General features: G+C 44.1%; 1 protein-coding gene across 3 annotated transcripts in view; it reads left to right on the top strand.

Moving 5' to 3' along the window:
- The window catches only part of Zfat (zinc finger and AT-hook domain containing), a 179,050-nt gene that overhangs the window by 24,825 nt on the left and 134,867 nt on the right, over positions 1 to 19,358 (top strand). For all 3 annotated transcript variants that reach the window (XM_034517182.2, XM_076911435.1, XM_076911436.1), the window contains exon 2: positions 10,421 to 10,597. In XM_034517182.2, coding sequence (XP_034373073.1) covers positions 10,421 to 10,597 — 177 coding nt within the window. The remainder of the gene's footprint in view (positions 1 to 10,420; positions 10,598 to 19,358) is intronic.

Genomic DNA, 19,358 nt, shown 5'->3' with positions numbered 1-19,358 from the left:
TTTTAAGGGATTGATGTACTGCCTGCTGTACCAGGGTGGCAGGTGGAAGGGGGTGTCATATTGCACAAAGCTGTACAATATGAGACTTTAGTCATTATGTTGGATGTGACAACAGTCTGGCTTCATGTTGTTAAAATATTTCCACTCCTATTTTGGAAGCTGCTAGCGTCTATGAATTTAATAACTTAAGGTCACGTGAAAAGCAGAAAACCAAGAGTATAAGGACGTTCTTACCATACCTTCTCATAAGACAGACAATTCAGTAGGGACTTGGCTTTGGCTGTTGAACTCTTATAGATAATTGTCCAAATAAAAGATAGCTGGAGAGCAGAGAGGGTGATTTATGCTAATCAAGATGCAGAAGTAAGAGACTTTTAAAGTACAGTCTTTATATGGAGTCATTTAATAACGTAGCAATGTGGCGTTTTGTCTTCCCATGGTTACTAATAAGTGCTTATGCATTCTTGCAATCATTAATTCATCTAACTGATTTGGATTCTTAGTGGACTTCATTGGCATTATTACTAAGAGGAAGATGCCAGGCTGCTGAGGCAATGGCTCATGCGGGTAGGCAATGTGAAATATACCTGAGGTGTGGGTTATGCGGTTAGGAATGCGGGATCTGAGTGTCTGCCCCAACTGTCAGAGATGAGCATAAGCTTGGACTGCATCTTGGCTGTGCCTCTGTGAACTGGGCTCCTCCCTCTCACCAAGTCTCAGGTCTCAGCAGTGCTTGAAATTAGATGGATGGTGGTGCTTCCTTCTGGCCGGATCCACTGTCTGGGGAGAAATCTGCTGTCTCCTGGATGATTCTTCTGATAGGAACTTTTTTTTTCCTTCCCTGCTATTCTCATATATTTTTTTGTTTTTAGTTCTCATAAGTTTGATTATATTTCTTGGAATAGGTTTATTTGATTATCTTGTTTGGGATTTGCTCAGCTTCTTAAACCCATTGGTTTATTTTTCTAAAACTTTACAAGTTTTCAGTTGTCATTTCTTACCACATTTCCCCAGTTTCAGCATCTTTTTCTCTGCTGGGCCCTGCTGACACGGTTTTAGCTCTTTTGCTGTGACTCCTGGGCCCCTGTACTTCCTTCGTTACCCTCTCCAGGCCGTGGGTGTGTCTGTTGTTCCGTGGTCAGCATCACTGGCTCCCCTGCTCTTCTCCTGTGGGTTTGAGCCCAGCAGTGGAGGCTTTTGTCTGGTACTGCTCTGGTGGTAGTGGCTTTAGTTCTCTGTTCTAAACTTTCCAGTTGGTACTCCCTTGCCTTGTCTCTCTCTCTCGGACGAGGAACTCCAGTTCCCACCTCGTGAGTTACTTAGATTTGCTTTTCAAGACATTTTTGTGGTGGTTGCTTTAGTCTCCGACAGATCATCAACACTTGCTGCTCTTTTAGAGGGCCGTGTTCTGCTGCCAGGACCTACATGGTGGCTCAACAATATCTGTAGCATCCTTCTGTCTGTGTCATCTTGATGATGTCTGTTAATGGTCTTCTATCCTTTCCCCATGCTATTTTCCTGTTTCTTGAAGAGTCTCAGGGAGTGAATGATCATGAGTAATGGCTGTCTGGGCAGTGAAATCCTGGATCTCATTTAGCTCTCCTGCCTAGGCTGGCTCTCTTGACCCTGTTGTGGTAGAGGGTCAGTGGGCCTGCCCTCATCTTCCCTACTGCTGTATTTCTTTTGACATTGGGCTGAATGTTGGAATCCAGGCTTCCAGTGGGCTGGGCAGTGGAGTCCAAGGTTCCAGAGGGTTGAGTGTGCTGGAGTCTAGACTCCCAATGGCCTGGGTGGCAAAGGCCAGACTCCCCCTGAGCTACGTGATGGACTCCTGAACCTACACTACCTATATTGACTCTGGGGTAAATTGTTGAAATCTAGGCCCATACTGACTCTGCCAATATTGGGTTGGACAATGGGGGTCTAGTACCTCTGCTGCTGTATTAAGGCTGCCCAGAGCCAGGAGGGCTCTGTGCTCCCCCATGTGGCCTTCTACAGTGGAGAGCTGGCATGAGTATTGTGGCTGGATACTTGTGAGAGTCCTGTTTCCCTCTTAATTTTTGAATGTGGGATGAACCCAGGGCCAGTGTTTACTGAGGTGTTTGGTTGTGATCATACAGTGCTGCTTTTGCTTGGTAGCTTTCGCTTGTCTTTTGGGTGGAAAACAGGCTTTTGCTGGAGTTTTCCAGATCTATGGCCTCGTTGGTTTCCAACTAGCTGCAGGAGACAGGACAAAACCCAAAGCATGCCACTGCTGTGCTGTTCCCTATGTCCTGTGGTTGTGAGCTGGCCCGTCTCAAGCTTGAGTTTTCCTGTGTCTTGTCTTATTTGTAGAGCCCAGAGCTTTTAGCTAGTGTTAGTGAGAAAAATTGATTCATATACTCCATCTTTCTGGGACCTTTGCCACAGTGTTTGGAATGGCAGCTGTGAATTGGGCTGCCTTTGGGTGAGAGTGGATGTCTGTGCAGGATGCCTTGGCCTGGCCACTCCCCATATTCTGACACCAGCCTCTGCATCTCCTCAGTGGGCCTTGGGCCACTCACCTGCCATGTCTTATCTTGCCTTCAACTAGCCTTAAGTTTTGTTTTTTGTTTGTTTTTTTCATTTCAGTCAATTTTGTGTGGATGAAATCAATTTCAGGAGAGTTCAGTGTGCAGCGTGTTGAGAAGGTGCCCAACAGTGGTCTTTTCTTGTCATGGTCTGTATTGTCAGAGTCTGGCATCATTAGACTGATAGGCTCTAGATGATAGGCATGTCGGCCGTGCACTGCCCTCAGGAGAGTGTAAGATGCAGGAATTGGTCGTGTGCTGTATATTGCTCCAGGAACATATGTATGTTTGCCTCTTTCCTGAGAGTCCTGACTCCTAGTCTGCTCAGGTTTCACACTTTGGCTAGATAAAACAGACCACAGAGGTATTCTGGCCCATCTGCCTCCAGCCTTTTATGTGTTGAGTTAAAAAGTTCTGCCCATAGATACACAGGCAGTCAGAGGGAATCCTGGAATCCTGACAGCCAGTCCTGGGAAGCTTTACAAGACAGTGTAGACAGTCATGGTCCTAAGGATGTTCCTGAAAGAGAGTACTGTGAGATTTCACCCAGGGCTCCCGACCACCCATGTCAGTGACACCCTGTCTCTTCTCCTCTTCCCCATGTTGTGTCTGGATTTGGAGAGAGCATGGGAGCCTGGGAAAGGCTCTTAATAATAGGAGAAGGAACCTCTTTGCTTCTCTGCCTTACTCTGACTCGGATGTACAGCAGGTCTGAAGATGTAGTTATGCCGAATGGACTTAACCAGGAACAAGAGCGTAGGCTGTTAGACAGTGTGCCAGGTGTCACAATATTCTTCATTGCGACTAAAACCTGTGGCTTAAGCCCGTAGTGCCACTATCATTCAGTTATCCTTTGGAACCCCAGACTCACGGTCTAGTTCATGGTCACCTTCTGGGAGGGCTGGGGCAGAGCCCTTATTTATCTTAGGCCCCTAGGGCAGTTTAGGCCAGAGGTCCACGGGGGACCTGGATGCTCCTTAGCTTAGAATTTACAATGAGGACTTGCACATGGCAGCATATGAAGGGCTTTCTCTGAAACAGTGCAGAGAGAATTCAGGGGAATTGCACGCACAGGCTCCAGACTGCTGTGGGTCTCCTTGTGCTGAGCATGTCATTTTTCCTCTGAGTTCTTTTGTTAAAGAGGAGAGCATAGTAATTGGACCCCAAAATGCATCCAAATTATCACATCCTCATCAGAGCTAGCTGACAACATAATTAGGACTATATTTCAGGATATAAGATACACTTTTTCATAATCTGGCCACTGTAGAAATAAAAGTGGTTCTTCTGTTGTTATTTTGGTATATTAATAATCCTTAACATTTGGGTGGAGACAGCATAATACAGAGCCCCTTTTATACGCTTTGGTATTTTGCTGTTCATGCATGGCTTTAAAAACATCTCAAGAAGTCTCTGTCACCCATGTTGGAGGCCCGTGTTCAAGAGGGTACGCCCCGCGCTTTGTCCTGGGTGTCTGGGGCAGGCAGTTATTGAAGACATAATTACATTGTTAGTAACAGAGCAGAGGTTCTCACCTGCCTGCCCTCTGCTGCCCATTTCCAGTCCTGAGCAGTGTTCTGCCTGGTGTGTTTTTTGCAACCTTGCTGCATATCCTGCCCTCATGCCCCATCTCTGTTCTTGGCAGAGCCATTTAGTGGCCTCCTGTATCATGCGAGTTCTCTAACAAGCCCATTTTGTCTGTCTCTTCATGCAGCTCAGGCTGTTGCTGTTTTCTGCTGCAGTAGGTAAACAAATCCCCGCATTTGCAAAGGACTGGTGTGGTGGAGTTCTCAGCAAGCCAGGACTTTAGGGAGTTGGGTAGGACATGAGTGAAGGACTGGGGACTAGCTCTGAGAGTGAAACCATCACTGCAGGACCTTTCAGCCATACTAATTCCTGTCCTGATCTGCTCTTTTAACACCCCAATTTCTGGGAGTTCTCTTCCCATGGGATGTTTTCTAGGATCTGTCTCCTGGTCTCAGTCCCTCTGAGAAGCTTCTGGCCTGGCGGCCTTTCTTGGTCCAGGTTTTTTTCATTGAGCCCTGTCGTATACTTGCCTGAACCCATGTTTCTATGCTTGGCCCTGGGTATCAGGGCTTACTTTTGTCCTTACTTGAAACTGCAGGCCTAGTCCCCTGCCCAACAGTTGAACACGCAGTGGGAACCTGGGAAGCTCATGCTGATTGATAACAGATGGCTGAGCTAGGTGTCACCCTGGAGTACCCAAGTTCTCTCTGACGCTGTCTTCCAAAAAGTTATCGTATTTATTTAATCTCCACATGATGTTTACTGTGCCTTTGAACTGACAGAGGCCTTATAGTAACTCTGAGTCCCCAGACATTCTGCCCTGCTAAATGTCACAAGGTTTGCAGCCTCCTGAGAATGTCTGCAAAATGGTGTTAGAACATTAGACTAGAAGATGCTGGCTAGGAAGTTATGAAAGGTCCGGAACTCCCCAGAAAGGAGGTCCACTTAAGTCACAGGATAGCACACACCCAAAGGACACACGAGAGACCGTCTTGTTGTAAAGCACATGAGGTGGTTTATTTTATCAGAGCTCTGGGTCAGCCCATATCCCCATATCTCACATAGGGGATAGAGGGACTGACCTCGTGGCTCAGGTGTCTAGTGCTTATATATGGGTGGGGTGGGGAAAAAGCGAACTTTCGAGCGGGTGCACAGGATTGGTTGTTTTACTTTTTTTTTTTGAACACTAGTAGGCCGTACCATGGGGCAGGGTGTAGTTCCTCCCTTGGCCAGTCAGTTTCTGGGATGTTCTTAACAGGCCTTTGTCCTGTAACTCCCCCTCCTCTGTAACTAATTAGATGGTCCCAAACCTGCTGGCAGGTGCTTTTCTGCCCAAGGTCTAAGGCGAAAAATTTACACATATTTCATAAAATGGCCTTTATAATTTTTCACTCTACAGTTACACCATGGCAAACTGTAAGAAACAGTGGCTCTGTGTTGTCTGTGTCATGGTCTACTGAGGAGGATTCACCTCTTGGCAGGCCTGGGACTAGATTCATCTTTGTATCCACAGATTGGATCAGGGCTTGTCAATAGCCTGAGGTTGATATGTTAGTCAGTTATTATATGTTTAAGTTTGTGTCAGACATGACTGCCTTTAGTCCTGTAGATATCCGGAGTATTTTAGCTATAACTGGGTAGAGCTCAGCTCACGGTTTCTAGCCATACATATCCATGTCAAAACCAGGTATCAGGGTGTGATGGTTAATACTGTCCATTGGACAGGGCCTGGGGTCACCTAGATCATGTCTCTGGAAGATAATCCAGAGTCTGCTCATCTGAATGGGAAGACCCATCTAACGCTGAGAGGCTCCATTCCATTTGCCAGGGTCCAGACTGAAGCAGAAGGAGAAAGTGAACTAAGCAATTGTCTCTGCTTCCTGACCGGCAGTGTGACCTTGAGCTCTGGGAGGACAAATCAAGCCTTCCTTCACTAAGTTGCCTTTGTTGGGTGTTTGATCACATCATTAACCAATGCACAGGGCATCTGGCCTCTGGTCCTGCTGCTGGGACAGAAGCAAGTCTCTTCTCTAGCCTGTTTTTTTCTCTTGTGGGCTGGAGATTATCAGCCAGTTTCTGCCTAAACCATGCTAGTGTATGTATGATCAGCAAGAATCACGCTGAGAAAGCATAGAAAGCATTCTTTATGTAGAAAGCAAAACATTGTTATAATGCAACATCTTGCCTGGAAAACATTTCCCGTTCTCTAAGAATTAAACCTTTCTTGGAAAAGATGAAGTATCGGCTGATAGTCCTCGGGGGAATGTTTTACTGACACAGCAGTGTTCTGCCATGTTATGTTTCTGTTTCATATATTTGGTAGGACTTCATCTGTAAAGCACTTAACTCCTCTGCCAGTTTATGGTGAACTCTTTCCTGTGAGTCCAGGGAGGGTCTCCTTCCTGTGACTTCCTGTGCCTGGCTGTCTTATGCCAGCAAAGCTGTGTGGCTGATCACCCTGGTGCTCATATTCTCTTTCTTACTACAAAGAGAAGTAGGAAAATGGGGCAGGGCGGGTAGGATCAAGAGAGGTTTTCATTTTCAGATAAAAGAGATGGGGGCATGTTTGCAGGCCTACAGGAGAGCTCCAGCAGGGAGGGAGGAATGGATGAGTTTCAGAAAGAAGCAACAGCGACTGAAGCAGTGTTGCCTAGTGGGTGAAAGGGGCGGGTCTGCATGCTCCAGCCATTGCATGATGTGGCCAATGACCTACTTTCCTGGATAAAGGCAACAAGGGATGCATTGTCTTTGAAAAGGTAAACTGACACAGTTCGTTGCATCTGCATTTTCTCATCTCCTAGAGACCACAATTCTGCATGCTGCCTGTAAGGCTATACCTGCTGCCCTCATGCCCATACTAGAGTACCAGGGTTGTGCTGGCTCTGACACTAACACCAGCCAGCGTATCCTAGGATGGGTGGAGGAACAAGCAGGCTGAGCAAGGGTCTGTGGAGAAGGAGCTGCTCTGGCTGTATCTAGTGATATGGGCAGAAAGGTAAACTGAGAGAGACATGTGACACCCACTTAACAGGGCAGAGTGCAGGGGCCTAGAGGTCTGTGGTATTGATGGGTGTGCACCCAGCTCTGATAGCTGACCTGTAAGTTCCATGAAGAGCTGGACACTGTGTGGTTTCCAGCTGTCTGTCAAGGCAGAGGGCAGCTGAAACTTGGCCTTGGATCATGGTGGGATCACCCTGTTTCTGGTACCCAGGAAGGTATTGACCTTCTCTGCCCGCCCACTGACATCAGCCACTGAGAGAGTACCTGAACTTCTCCAAGGTCATACCGCTTGCTTTAAAGTATTTAGGGACAGAAGTTGGAAGCTTAACTTGCTGTAAGGTTATGGTCTTTTATATCATACCAGTCTCTCCATTTCAGTAGACATGTAAAAAACAAAAACCTGCCTCATAATGGCTTTTGGGTCCTAAATATAATGATTTTATTTGTATCTGTAATTCTTTTATCAAATTGAAATATGAGTTCTTTCTCCTCATTATGTTTCCTTACCTAATATAATGTTAGGAATAATTAGTTTTGTTATGAAAAGTGACAATGTTTTAGGTAGGGATTAAGTGGCATAAGGCAACATATTCTATCAGCTGCTAGATGAAGCCTCTCAGAGAAAAGTTATGCTAGGCTCCTGTCTGCGAGCACAGCAGAGTTTCATTAATAGTGTCAGGGGTTAACCCTCTCCCATGGAGTGAGTCTCAAGTTTGGCTAGCCATTGGCTGACCATTCCCTCAATCTCTGCTCCATCTTTATCCCTGGCAGCTCACATTTTGTGTTGGAGGTTTTGTGGAAGGGTTGGTGACCTCCTCCCTTCATTGAACGTCCTGCCTGGCTACAGGAGGTGGCCACTTCAGGCTCCATATCCCTCACTGCTAGGAGTCTCAGCTGGGGTCATCAGTATACACTCTCAGGGGTCTCCCCCATGCCATGGCTCCAGCTTGTCTCAGAGCCCCCCTCCCCACCCCAACGATTTCTCTTTTCTCTCCCAGCTCCCAACCCACCTCTGTTCTCAACATACCTGATCCCACTCCTGTTCCCCTCCCCAGGCCCCTCTCAGCCAGTTCCCTCTCTCTATTTACTTCCAATGTCTATTTTATTTCCCCTTCTGAGTGATAGTCAAGCATCCTTCGTTGGGCTCTCCTTGTTACTTAGCTTCTTTGGGTCTGTGGATTGTAGCATGGTTATTCTGTACTTGATGGCTAATGTCTACTTATAAGTGCATACATGCCATGTATGTTTTTCTGGATATGCGTTACCTCTTTCAGGATGATATTTTCTAGTTCTATTCATTTGCTTGCATGATGTCCTTGTTTTTAATAGCTTAATAGAATTCCATTGTGTAAATGTAATCACATGTTCCTTATTTATTTTTCAGTTGAGGGACATCTAGGTTGATTCCAGTAATAAAGCCGAATACAACTATGATAGTTTTATCATAAATAAAACTACGAACATAGTTGAGCAAGTGTCCTTGTGGGGTAGTGAAGCATTTTTTGGGTACATGCCCAGGAGTGGTATCGCTAGGTCTTGAGGTAGAACTATTCCCAGTTTTCTGAGAAATTGATTTCTAGAGTGTTTGTACAAGTTTGCACTCCCATCAGCAATAGAGGAATGTTCTCTTTGCTCCACATCCTCACCAACATGTGCTGTCCCTTGAGTTTTTGATCTTAGCTATTCTGCCTGGTGTAAGATGGAATTACAGAGTTGTTTTGATTTGCATTTTCTTAAATTATTAAGGAAACAGAGACTCACATCCAAACATTAAACCAAGCTCAGGGAGTCTTGTGGACAAGACCGGGAAGGATTGAGGGAGCTGCAAGGGTCAAGCACACCACAAGAGGCCCCACAGTGCCAACTAACTTGGGTTTGTGGGGGCCCACAGAAACTGCATCACCAACTCATGAGCATGCATGCACTGGACCCAGGCCCCTATATATCTCTATCTCTGTCTCTATCTAATCTATCTCTATATCTCTGTATCAGTAGAGGTAGAGGTGGAGATAGAGAAATAGCAGATGTGTGGCTTGGTCTTCATGTGGGTCCCCTAACAATTGGGAGTAGGGGATGTCCCTGACTCAGACTCTGTTGCCTGCCCTTGGATCTCTTTCCCCTAGCTGGGCTGTCTTGTCTGACCTCAGTGGAAGAGGATGTGCTTTGTCCCGATAAGATTTAATGTGTCAGGGTGGGTTGGTACCTAGGGAGGGGGGAATGGCAAAAGAGGGGTGGGGGGGGAGACTGGGAGAAGAGGGAGGGGGCTGTGATTGGGCTATAAAGTGAATAAATAAATAAATAAATAAATGAAAATAAAAAAGCAACACATTCTTGTCTCAGTCCGATGGGGCATTGAACTAGGATCAGAAGACCTGGAAGAGAGAACTGGAGGACAGGGGACACAAAGAACAGTGGCTTGTCTATAGGCTGATCAAACTGCAATTTTACTTTTTCACAAGGGGTTATATGCACATAGAGGCAGGATGTGGGGAAGGGGATGATGCAGAAGCATAGGTGTTCTCAGGGGGAGTACAGATATCTTCTAGAACAGAGTATTGGCTGGGTGCAGAAGCAGGGAACAGGTCACTATGACTGTCTATGATTCACTTTTTCTTATCTAAGCTGGTACTTTCCACTAAGGCTACTTGTCTACAAGGTCTGTGACTATTTGTTCTTATTCAGGCTGATAATTTTCCACTAAGGCTACTTGTCTACAAGGTTTATAGCTATCTGTTCTAGGGTCAATGTTTTTCCACAGAGACCAAGACTTTGTGTTAGCAGGCATGTATGGCCGACTCAGGCCCATGACCCATTTAGGCCTTCAGTGTATTATAAGCAAGGCTGCTCCCGACACATTCTTAGCTTTTGTGTCCCATTGGGTGCTGGAGCCAGTTGTTCAGTTCAGTTGTTACAAGGGTCTTAGTTCTTGGGACGTGTTGCCTTGGCCAAGCTTTCTTGTACCTGGTCTGACAGAGTTTGGCTAGAATGCTGAGTGACCCCCAGTGTGCTTTACCCTTCATCTGAGGGCAGGGTTTGGCTTGAGGTTAATTTTCATAGTATGTTTCCATTGACTGTGCATTTCTGGAATTTGGGCTGCTGGGTGGATTTGGGCCACAGGGAGATCCATGTTAGTCTCTGCAGGAGAAAGTTTGAAATACGGAGAAAAGTTTCCTTCTCATCATGGCTGCCTGAGATGTCTGCTAAGATGATAAAACATCTCTCTCTCTCTCTCTCTCTCTCTCTCTCTCTCTCTCTCTCTCTCTCTCTCTCTCTCTTCTTTGGAGTAGTCATTGTTTATGTGACAGAGAAATAACAATACTTCCTGTTCTTTTTTTTTCTTGCAGAAAACACAGCCATCTTCATGTGTAAATGCTGTAATCTTTTCTCACCAAATCAGTCAGAACTCGTGACCCATGTTTCTGAGAAGCATGGAGAAGAAGGGGTCAATGTGGATGATGTCATCATTCCTCTCAGGCCTCTGAATACTCCAGAAAACCCCAACCCAAGCAAGAGTGGAGATGGTAAGGACCACAGGCATGCTGGGCAGAGATTTGTGATATAGGAACACTCTAGATCTGTGAGGCCAGCTCTCTGGTTCATGGACACAGCAGAAACTTAGAAAATCCACTCCAGAGTGAAATAATTGTCTGAATGTAGATCTTGTGGAAGATCAGATCTTTGAACTTCCTACCCAGTAGCTTCTGTAGGTGTTCCTCTAATACCTGGTCAGTGATATGTATATGTGTGTACATGTGTGTGTTTGTGTGTTTGTGTGTATGTGTATGTATATATAGGCATGAGTATATCTGTTTGTATGTATGCATGTGTATATATGTGTGTATAGGTATGTGTATTTGTATGTGTTTACATATGTGTGTCTATATATATATGTGTGTGTGTATGTGTATGTATGTATGTGTATATTTATGTATGTATGTTTATATGTATATATGTATGTATGTTTGAGGCAGGTTCCAGTGGAATAAAAACAGGAGTCTGACCTTGGACAAGTGTGTAATGGTTCAGCTTTGGCACCCATCAGCTGAATTATTTAAAGCAAATGAAATTTATTTTATTTTTTTTTTTGTATAATTTTTTTATTAGATATTTTATTTATACTTCAGATGCCATCTCCTTTCCCCATTCCCCCCACCCCCCTTAGAAAACCCCTATCACATGCCCCCTTTTCCTTTTTGCATTTATACATTTTTTTTTAAATAATGTTAATCATAAGTGTTATAAGTTTGGAATTGTTCAATCAGAGGTGTAACCCACTGACCAACCTAGATATAACAACTATCTTTGACTGGTGGAGATACATGAATATCTGCCTCCCTGTCTCCCCCCTCTTTCTCTCTTTCATCACCTAGCTTCTCCTATCCTTCTTCTCCTCCTCTTTTTACTCCTTTTCTTGCTCTCAGTACTCCTCCTACCTTAGCTCTTCCTACACATCACCCTTCCTGTTAAAATGAAACTTTTCTCTCAAAATACAATTAGAGCATAATTATGCCAATTTGTACCAGTGAGGTGCAAGATAGTCCTAATACCCAGTCCATCATTTTGTTGACTAACCAGCACCTCTGTCATCTATCCTAACTAAAACATTTAGTTCTGAACCTGGCTTTAGGATGAATGTCAGCTGACGACCATCCACTCAAATCTTTTCTCTTACGGTAAATAGCTATAAGTTTTCAACCCCGTCAGAAATCCAGAATGACTGAGTTAACTATAATTGTGGGAAGCACAAAGCATAGCTTCTAAAACTTAGCCAATTTATAGAGACCTCTGAACACCTGAAAAGCCCCTATACTACCGAACGTTGGAGCATCAAATCTTCAGCCTTCTGGCCCAGAATCATCTGACAGACCTTGGTGATGCAGGATTATTAAGGACTGATTACTCTGTCTAGGCAGATATAATCAGTCGACTATTCTGCATGTGTGTCCTTTTCTGGACAGTAATTTGTCTGTAGATGGAGAGAGGCAATTCTTGCCTAGTGGCTGTTACCACACAACTGGAGTAACTCCAAGGATGCTCAATTTCTTCTTAGAATCCACGACAGGAAGCTGTCAGGAGCAGACAGGTCTCTAATCAATATGAACATTAATATATAAATATTTGTAGCATCAGTTCTATGGACTTCTGATGTTTTGAAAACCAACTATCCATGTAAGGTAACCTGGACTGTTTTCTGTTAACTCCTCTCAGCTATTTCTAAGTAGAATATGGAAAGCACCCTAACAATAAACTCAAAAATATGAATTTGCTATAGTCCCTTAACTCATAGGTTAACCATCCCAAATCAGTTAAAAAAGTTAAAAAAGGGCTGGGTCTAGGCATTGTATTCCTAAATGTGTTATACAGGCACAATGCCCATGAGTGTATCAATATTCATCTCATTTTTATATTAATAAGAGGCTCGTACCAATGAAAACCTTAAATTTGAGATCAAAGTAAATTTTGTACCATTTAAGAAATTATAACTTCATCTTGATAATAAGTATACAGATTTCTACCAGTAGGTTATGGCTATGCAGTAAGTCCTAGCTAATCCCCCCTGTTCCAACAAAACCACTACTTGTCCCTAGAAAGACAGACCATTATTAACCACATTAGTCCCCAAGCTCAGGGAATAGGGGCGCTGACTCTTCTTTAACTTCTTCAAGCTGATTAAGGGCGTTGAGATTTTAGAAGAGGGTTGGAGGGGAGAGTAAGTTGATAAGCCTCTGATGCTGTGTCTTCACTGAATCCAGATGGAATTCCAGGACATCAGAGGTTTGGGCAGGTCTGCTCAGTATGCTTGATGAGTAGATACACCAAGGCTGTGTATTCTGCAATATACAATTCTCAGAACAAGTTTTAGTATCAAGAAAAAAAAAAATTCCCACCCCCAGGGGGCTGACATTTTTTTTTAAAAGATGTTGGTTCTGGAGACTTTTTTTTCCCCCGCTTCTTAAAATTGGTTGTAGTATTTACATTTCAGATTTTATCCCCTTAGCCTACTTCCTCCCACCACCCAGAAACCTATCCCATCCCCCTCCTCATGCTTCTATGAGGCAGTGACCACACCTACCCCCCTCACTATCCTCTCCCCGCCCTCACATCCCCCCCCACTGTGTGTTCATTCATTCATTTTTCATTCATTTTTTTTATGGGACCAAGAAACTCCTCTCCCACCTATGTCTGACAGGGCCATCCTCCCCTACATATACCTCTGGAGTCTTGGGTCCCTCCCTATGTGTTCCCAGGCTGGTGGTTTAGACCCTGGGGGGCTCTGGTTGTTTGGTATTGTTGCTTTCCACCTGGGGTCAATAACCCTTTCTGCTCCTTCAGTCCTCTCACTAAGTTCTCCATTGGGAAACCCCTGATCATATCAGTAGTTAACTGTGAGCATTGTCCTCTGAGTGTGTTAGTCTTTGGCAGACCTCTAAGGAGACAGCTATATCATGGTCCTCACATTATGCACTTCCAGCCATCCACAATAGTGTTTAGATTAGGTGGCTGTACATGGGGTGAATACCCAGGTGGAAAGGTCTCCTGATGGCCCCTCCTTCAGTTTCTGTTCCATGTTTGGTTTCCCTATTTGCTCCCTTGAGCATTTTTATTTCTCGTTCTAAGTAGAACTGAGGCATCCCCTCTTGGTCTTCCTTCTTCATGAGCTTCATGTGGTCTGTGGGTTGAGTCTTCGATAATCCAAGCTTTTGGGCTAACATCCGTGGAGATATGTTTGTGTAACTCTCTTCTTTTGGGGTTTTTGGAAGATTACTTTCTTGCTTTTTCTAGGTTGTAGTTTCCCTCCTTGTGTTGGAGTTTTCCACCAATTATTCTTTGAAGTGCTGGATTTGTGTTGAGATACTGTGTAAATTTGGATTTGTCATGGAATATTTTGGTTTCTCCATCAATAATGATTGAGAGTTTTGCTGGGTATAGTAGTCTGGGCTGGCATTTGTGTTCTCTTAGGGTCTGTATGATATCGGTCCAGGATCTTCTGGCTTTTATGGTCTCTGGTGAGAAGTCTGGTGTAATTCTTATAGGTCTGCCTTTATATGTTACTTTGCCTTTTTCCCTTACTGCTTTTAGTATTTTTTCTTTGTTTTGTACATTTGATGTTTTGACTATTATATGGCGGGAAGTATTTCTTTTCTGGTCTAACTATTTGGAGTTCTGTAAGCTTCTTGTATATTTATGGACATCTCTTTCTTTAGGTTAGGGAAGTTTTCCTCTATAATTTTGTTGAGGATATTTACTGGTCCTTTTAGTTGGGAGTCTTCCCCCTCATCTATACCTATTATCCTTAGGTTTGGCCTTCTCATTGTGTCTTGGATTTCTTGTATATTTTGGGTTAGTAGCTTTTTGTATTTTGCATTTTCTTTGACAGTTGTGTCAATGTTTTCCATGGTATCTTCTGCACATGAGATTCTCTCTTCCATCTCTTGTATTCTGTTGGTGATACTTGTGTCTATGACTCCTGATCGTTTTTTTAGGTTTTCTATCTCCAGGGTATTGTCCTTTTGTGATTTCTTTATTGTTTCTACTTCCATTTTTAGATCCTGCATGGTTCTGTTTAATTCCTTTTCCCGTTTGGTTGCATTTTCTTGCAATTCCTTAAGGGATTTTTGTGTTTCCTCTTTAAGGGTTTCTATCTGTCTACCAGTGCTCTCCTTAAGTTCTTTGAGAGTGTTATTTATGTCTTTCTTAAAGCCCTCTATCATCATCATGAGAAGTGATTTTAATTCTGATTCCTGCTTTTCTGGTGTGATGGGGTGTTCAGGGCTTGCTCTGATGGGGGAGCTGGGTTCTGATGATGCCATGTAACTTTGGTTTCTGTTGCTTACATTCATGTTCTTGCCTTTTGCCATCTGGTTAACTCTAGTGCTGCCTGTACTTGCTGTCTCTGACTGAAGCCTGTCTTTCTAGTTATCTAGCTTGTGTCTGATCTCCTAGGGGTCCAGATGTCTCTGTGATCTTTTCCAGCTGCACTGATTATAGTGGTACCTCTAGGATGCCTCAGGATATGGTGCTTCCAAGGTAGTAGTCCAGCTAGGTGTCTGCTGTTCTGGGTGCAGTGTCTCCTCTAGAATATCTCAGGTAACGTTGTCCGAAGCTCTGAGTTCATTTGTTCCTCTGTGGATCTGGATTGAGTGGAACTTCCAGTATGTCTCAGGTGGAATCCGGGGTCCACACAACAGCAGACCTGGCAGAGGTCTGATCTAGGCCTCAGATCTGAGAACTAGTTTCTAAGACACTGTCCAAATTAGAGCGCCTGGGATCCCTGCTTCCTCTGGGTTCTTGGAGGTTGGGGACAGAGCTGCCACCCAAGATCTGCTCAGTGCTCTGGCCCAGACTGGAAGGAACCAGTGTTCCAGGCCGGGAGTGACTTCCTGGGTCCTTTTGGTTCCCAGTTACTCCCTGTTTAGGGCGGGCCCTGCTGTCTGCTTACCTAAGATACTGCCTGAGTTCGAGCACCTGGGATCCCTGCTTCCTCTGGGTTCTTGGATGTTGGGGACAGAGCTGCCACCCAAGGTCTGCTCAGTGCTCTGGCCCAGACCGGAAGGAACCAGTGTTCCAGGCCGGGAGTGACTTCCTGGGTCCTTTTGGTTCCCAGTTATTCCCTGTTTAGGGCGGGCCCTGCTGTCTGCTTACCTAAGATACTGCCTGAGTTCGAGCACCTGGGATCCCTGCTTCCTCTGGGTTCTTGGATGTTGGGGACAGAGCTGCCACCCAAGGTCTGCTCAGTGCTCTGGCCCAGACCGGAAGGAACCAGTGTTCCAGGCCGGGAGTGAAATTTATTTTCTAATCCTCACTTTATTTATCTGAGAAATGAAGACAAATATTCAGCTTAAATCAGAGAGTGTGCCTCCTGTACCTCAGGTCCTACACAGATGAGGATGAAGGTAGGTGTTGCACACTATCAATAAATCACTACTATCTGTAAGCTTGTCTCCAAACCCATATTGTGAACCTAAAGGAAGGTTCAGATTGTGAGTCTTAGATTCACACAGCATCTTTCAGGTTCACAGTCAGTGGGCAAAATGAGATACATCTGTCTGCAGCTGCTGTACATCTATTCCTGAATGATATCAGCTCCAGCAGCCACCGTGGATTAGAGAAGCCATCTAGGCACTGTAATTAGGTCCCCGCAGACGAGAAGGAAAACATATAGTGCAGGAGGGACAGCTGCAAGAGGGACAGCTGCAAACAAGACTTAGAAAAATGCTCCAAAAACCCTTTATACATGATGAAGGACAGCAGCCAGTCTCCTAAGTAGAAGCCCAGGCTGGATGGCAAATGTCCCATTGAGGGGTTCATTAGCCACTCTCACTATACAGTTGTTCCTTCCTGGGAATATTCAGACTGGCATTCAAAACAGTCTGGCTTATTGATCATCTGTCAGACACTGTTAACAAGGAGAGACTCCAGATGAAAATACGTTTGGTTAATAAGTCCCTCTGGCCAAGGCTTAGGGTGCTGGAGAAATATGTCTGACAGATGATTAAGTTGTTGGGAAACAAGAAGTATTGCTGTTCATGTTGCATGATGAGAAACTAAGAAACACAGGCCCCTGAAATGGGCATGGGGGAGGAGGGATTCCCTTGGGTCAGGGTCACCATTGCCGAATGCCTGTACTGCCTCCACCCTCAGAGGCTTTGGGACAGACCGTCCTCTCTCCCACAAAAAAGCAACTCAGTGAAAAGCTATCCCCAGTTACTTCTCAACCTGTAGGGACTGGTATGAAGGTTTGAAGAAAAAGAGAAGGAGAGCTTGCATAGATTGGAAGGAACTGCTTCTCTCAAGCACTGGAAGCCTCAGTTCCCAGCCTTTCTTTGCCTGACTCCAGGGAGGAGCTCCTAGGATGCAGACCATTCACAGAAGCACTTCCCAGGAGGACAGGTTCCAGTTAAGAAACACCTTGACTGTTTGGGTTGATCAGGCATCAACTCAGGAAAAAAGGTTGTTTCTTTCTCCAACGCACCCAGCAGACAGGAGTTGGTGGCTTACCATGGCCAGCATGTGATAGTAGCTTTTGCAAAGGTTTTAGTTCTTTTTCATCCATGTTGCTTAAGATCTTTTTACTGAGATGAAAGGGAACATGAATCAAACAAAACAATTTTATGGTTTTATTTGTTTTATAAGCAAAGGCTGGGAAATGCTAGTCAAGCCCATGAGCACAGGGAGGTGTGTGGGGTCTTTGTGAGATGTGTATTCTGACTTCTGCCCTTCCCCTTCTCACCTAATGATGCCATTATCCACACTAGACCTCGTCCTTCCTCATCGTATGATCTGTCTTTGGCTGTGGCCCTCCAGAACTGATCTCTGATACACAACTCCCCCTCCCCCCTTTATCACTTGAGATCTAGCTGCTGGGGAAGCAGCAATTGGCAGAAGTCAAAGGTCAACCTTCTGCCTGGGATGCTAGCTCCTGAAAGATGGCTTTGTCCAGTTCATTCCTGCACAGTTCTTGGCCTTAATCAGTTTGGGTTGACCCAGGAGGACTTGGCATTAGCTATGTATGGGTTTAGAGCCCCTTCCTCTGGGCCCTAAAACCCCACTCTGAGTCTCAAAGCACTGCCCCCTGGCCACGTGTTAATTATGTATGTGATGCTTTCTTTCACTTATCCCAAAGATGGCTTTGGGTCATTCCCCTCTTGAGGGCACTGCCCCCGCACAGTGAATCCTCTCACCAAGTGCCAAGTGAGTGGGTCAGCATTTGAAATTGTCATCTTCTGTTTTCTTGATGTTAGCTTTGCTGCCTCACCTTGTCTCTTAGAGGAACTGTGCTATCCCACCTGTCAATACCCAGGAAGCATCATTAGTGACCAACAGAATATAAATTAAAATTATACATAATTTTAATTTTTTATTATCAAATTGGTGAAAGCTCTTAAGCATGTACTGGTATTCTTGGTTGATATAAGTTTGGAAAAATAGAAGCTTCTAGATCTTGGTATAATGTTAATGGCCAGTTTATCTCACAGAGCATTCGGATAGACCTGTTAAAGTTCTAAATGAGTCCACTCTTTCTCTGCCCAAGCAGAGCCTGCATAAATACACAGTATATAGTGTTTGTGGTGTATTGTTTTAAAGTTGGAGAGAAGAGAAATGCTGTCAAGAAAAGTTAAGTGAATTATGTATTTTCTAAAGAAAGAAATATCACAGACATGAAAAGAAACAGAGGAAATGCTAATAATCTCTTAGTGCATGCGTGAATCTTGCTAAACTGAGCATGCGTGTGTTTTCTGTGTCCTTATGTTCATTTTAGTGTTTCCTATGCTTTTGTCCCTTTCTATGATTTCAAGTATTTAGTGACCTGTTTTTCAGATTGCTGATTCTATTTTACTTACCTTTTTTTGAGATAACAGTGACATCAAATTTTACCATATTAACCACCTTAGGACACACAGTTCCATGATTTTAACCATGGTCAAAATGTGTATGTTATTACAAGTACCCAGTTCTAGACCATTCTCTTCATTGTAAAGCAAAATAAAACTAACACTTTTAAAAATGGTTGCTACTCAGCAACCATTTTTCCCTTTCCTTTTATGTCTTGGAACTCTCTGACTGAAGTGTCCCTGTAGATGTTTGTACTCATATAAACAGGAGTCATAAAGCATGGCCTTCTGGGTCTGGCTCCTTTCACTTAATGTGCTAGTTTCATGATTTATCTATGTGCTAGCATATGCCAGTTTATTCATTTTCATGGATGAATGACATTTCACTGCACGGACATACCATACTTTTATTCATTCATTTATTCATTCATTCATTGTTAATGATAATTTAGCTTCTTTTTGAGTTTTGGCTATAGTGAATAATGCTTCTATGAACATTGCTGCATAGATTTCAAATATATATATATGGTTTCATTTCATTCAAGTATGTACCTAGGAATGAAATGGCTGAATTACGTAATTCTGTTTTTAAAATTTTTGAGTGTGTATGTGTGGGTTTGTGTGTGCGTTATATTTGTCTCTGTGTCTATGTGGAAACAATAGCAGAATGTTATATGTTCCTTTATCACTCTCTGTTTTATTGTTTCAAGTCAGGCCTCTTGTTTAATTGTGAGCTCAGCATGTTGATTTGGCAAGATGGAGAGCAAACGCTCAGGATCTACCTGTCTCTGCCTTCCACACATAGGCAGCATATAATAAAATTGCCAGCATGGCTCATCTTGCAGTTTGAGGCCATTCATAAGTAGATTAAAGATTGCTTAAACATAAGCACTGTGATCCTTGTGTAGTTACTCTCATGACCCAGGTCACCATGGAAGGACTAACAGGG

This window comes from Arvicanthis niloticus, chromosome 13 (assembly GCF_011762505.2).
Source record: "Arvicanthis niloticus isolate mArvNil1 chromosome 13, mArvNil1.pat.X, whole genome shotgun sequence".
Lineage (NCBI taxonomy): Eukaryota > Metazoa > Chordata > Mammalia > Rodentia > Muridae > Arvicanthis > Arvicanthis niloticus.
The sequence above is the reverse complement of the archived record's forward strand: the minus strand, read 5'-3'. Positions and strand labels throughout refer to the sequence as shown.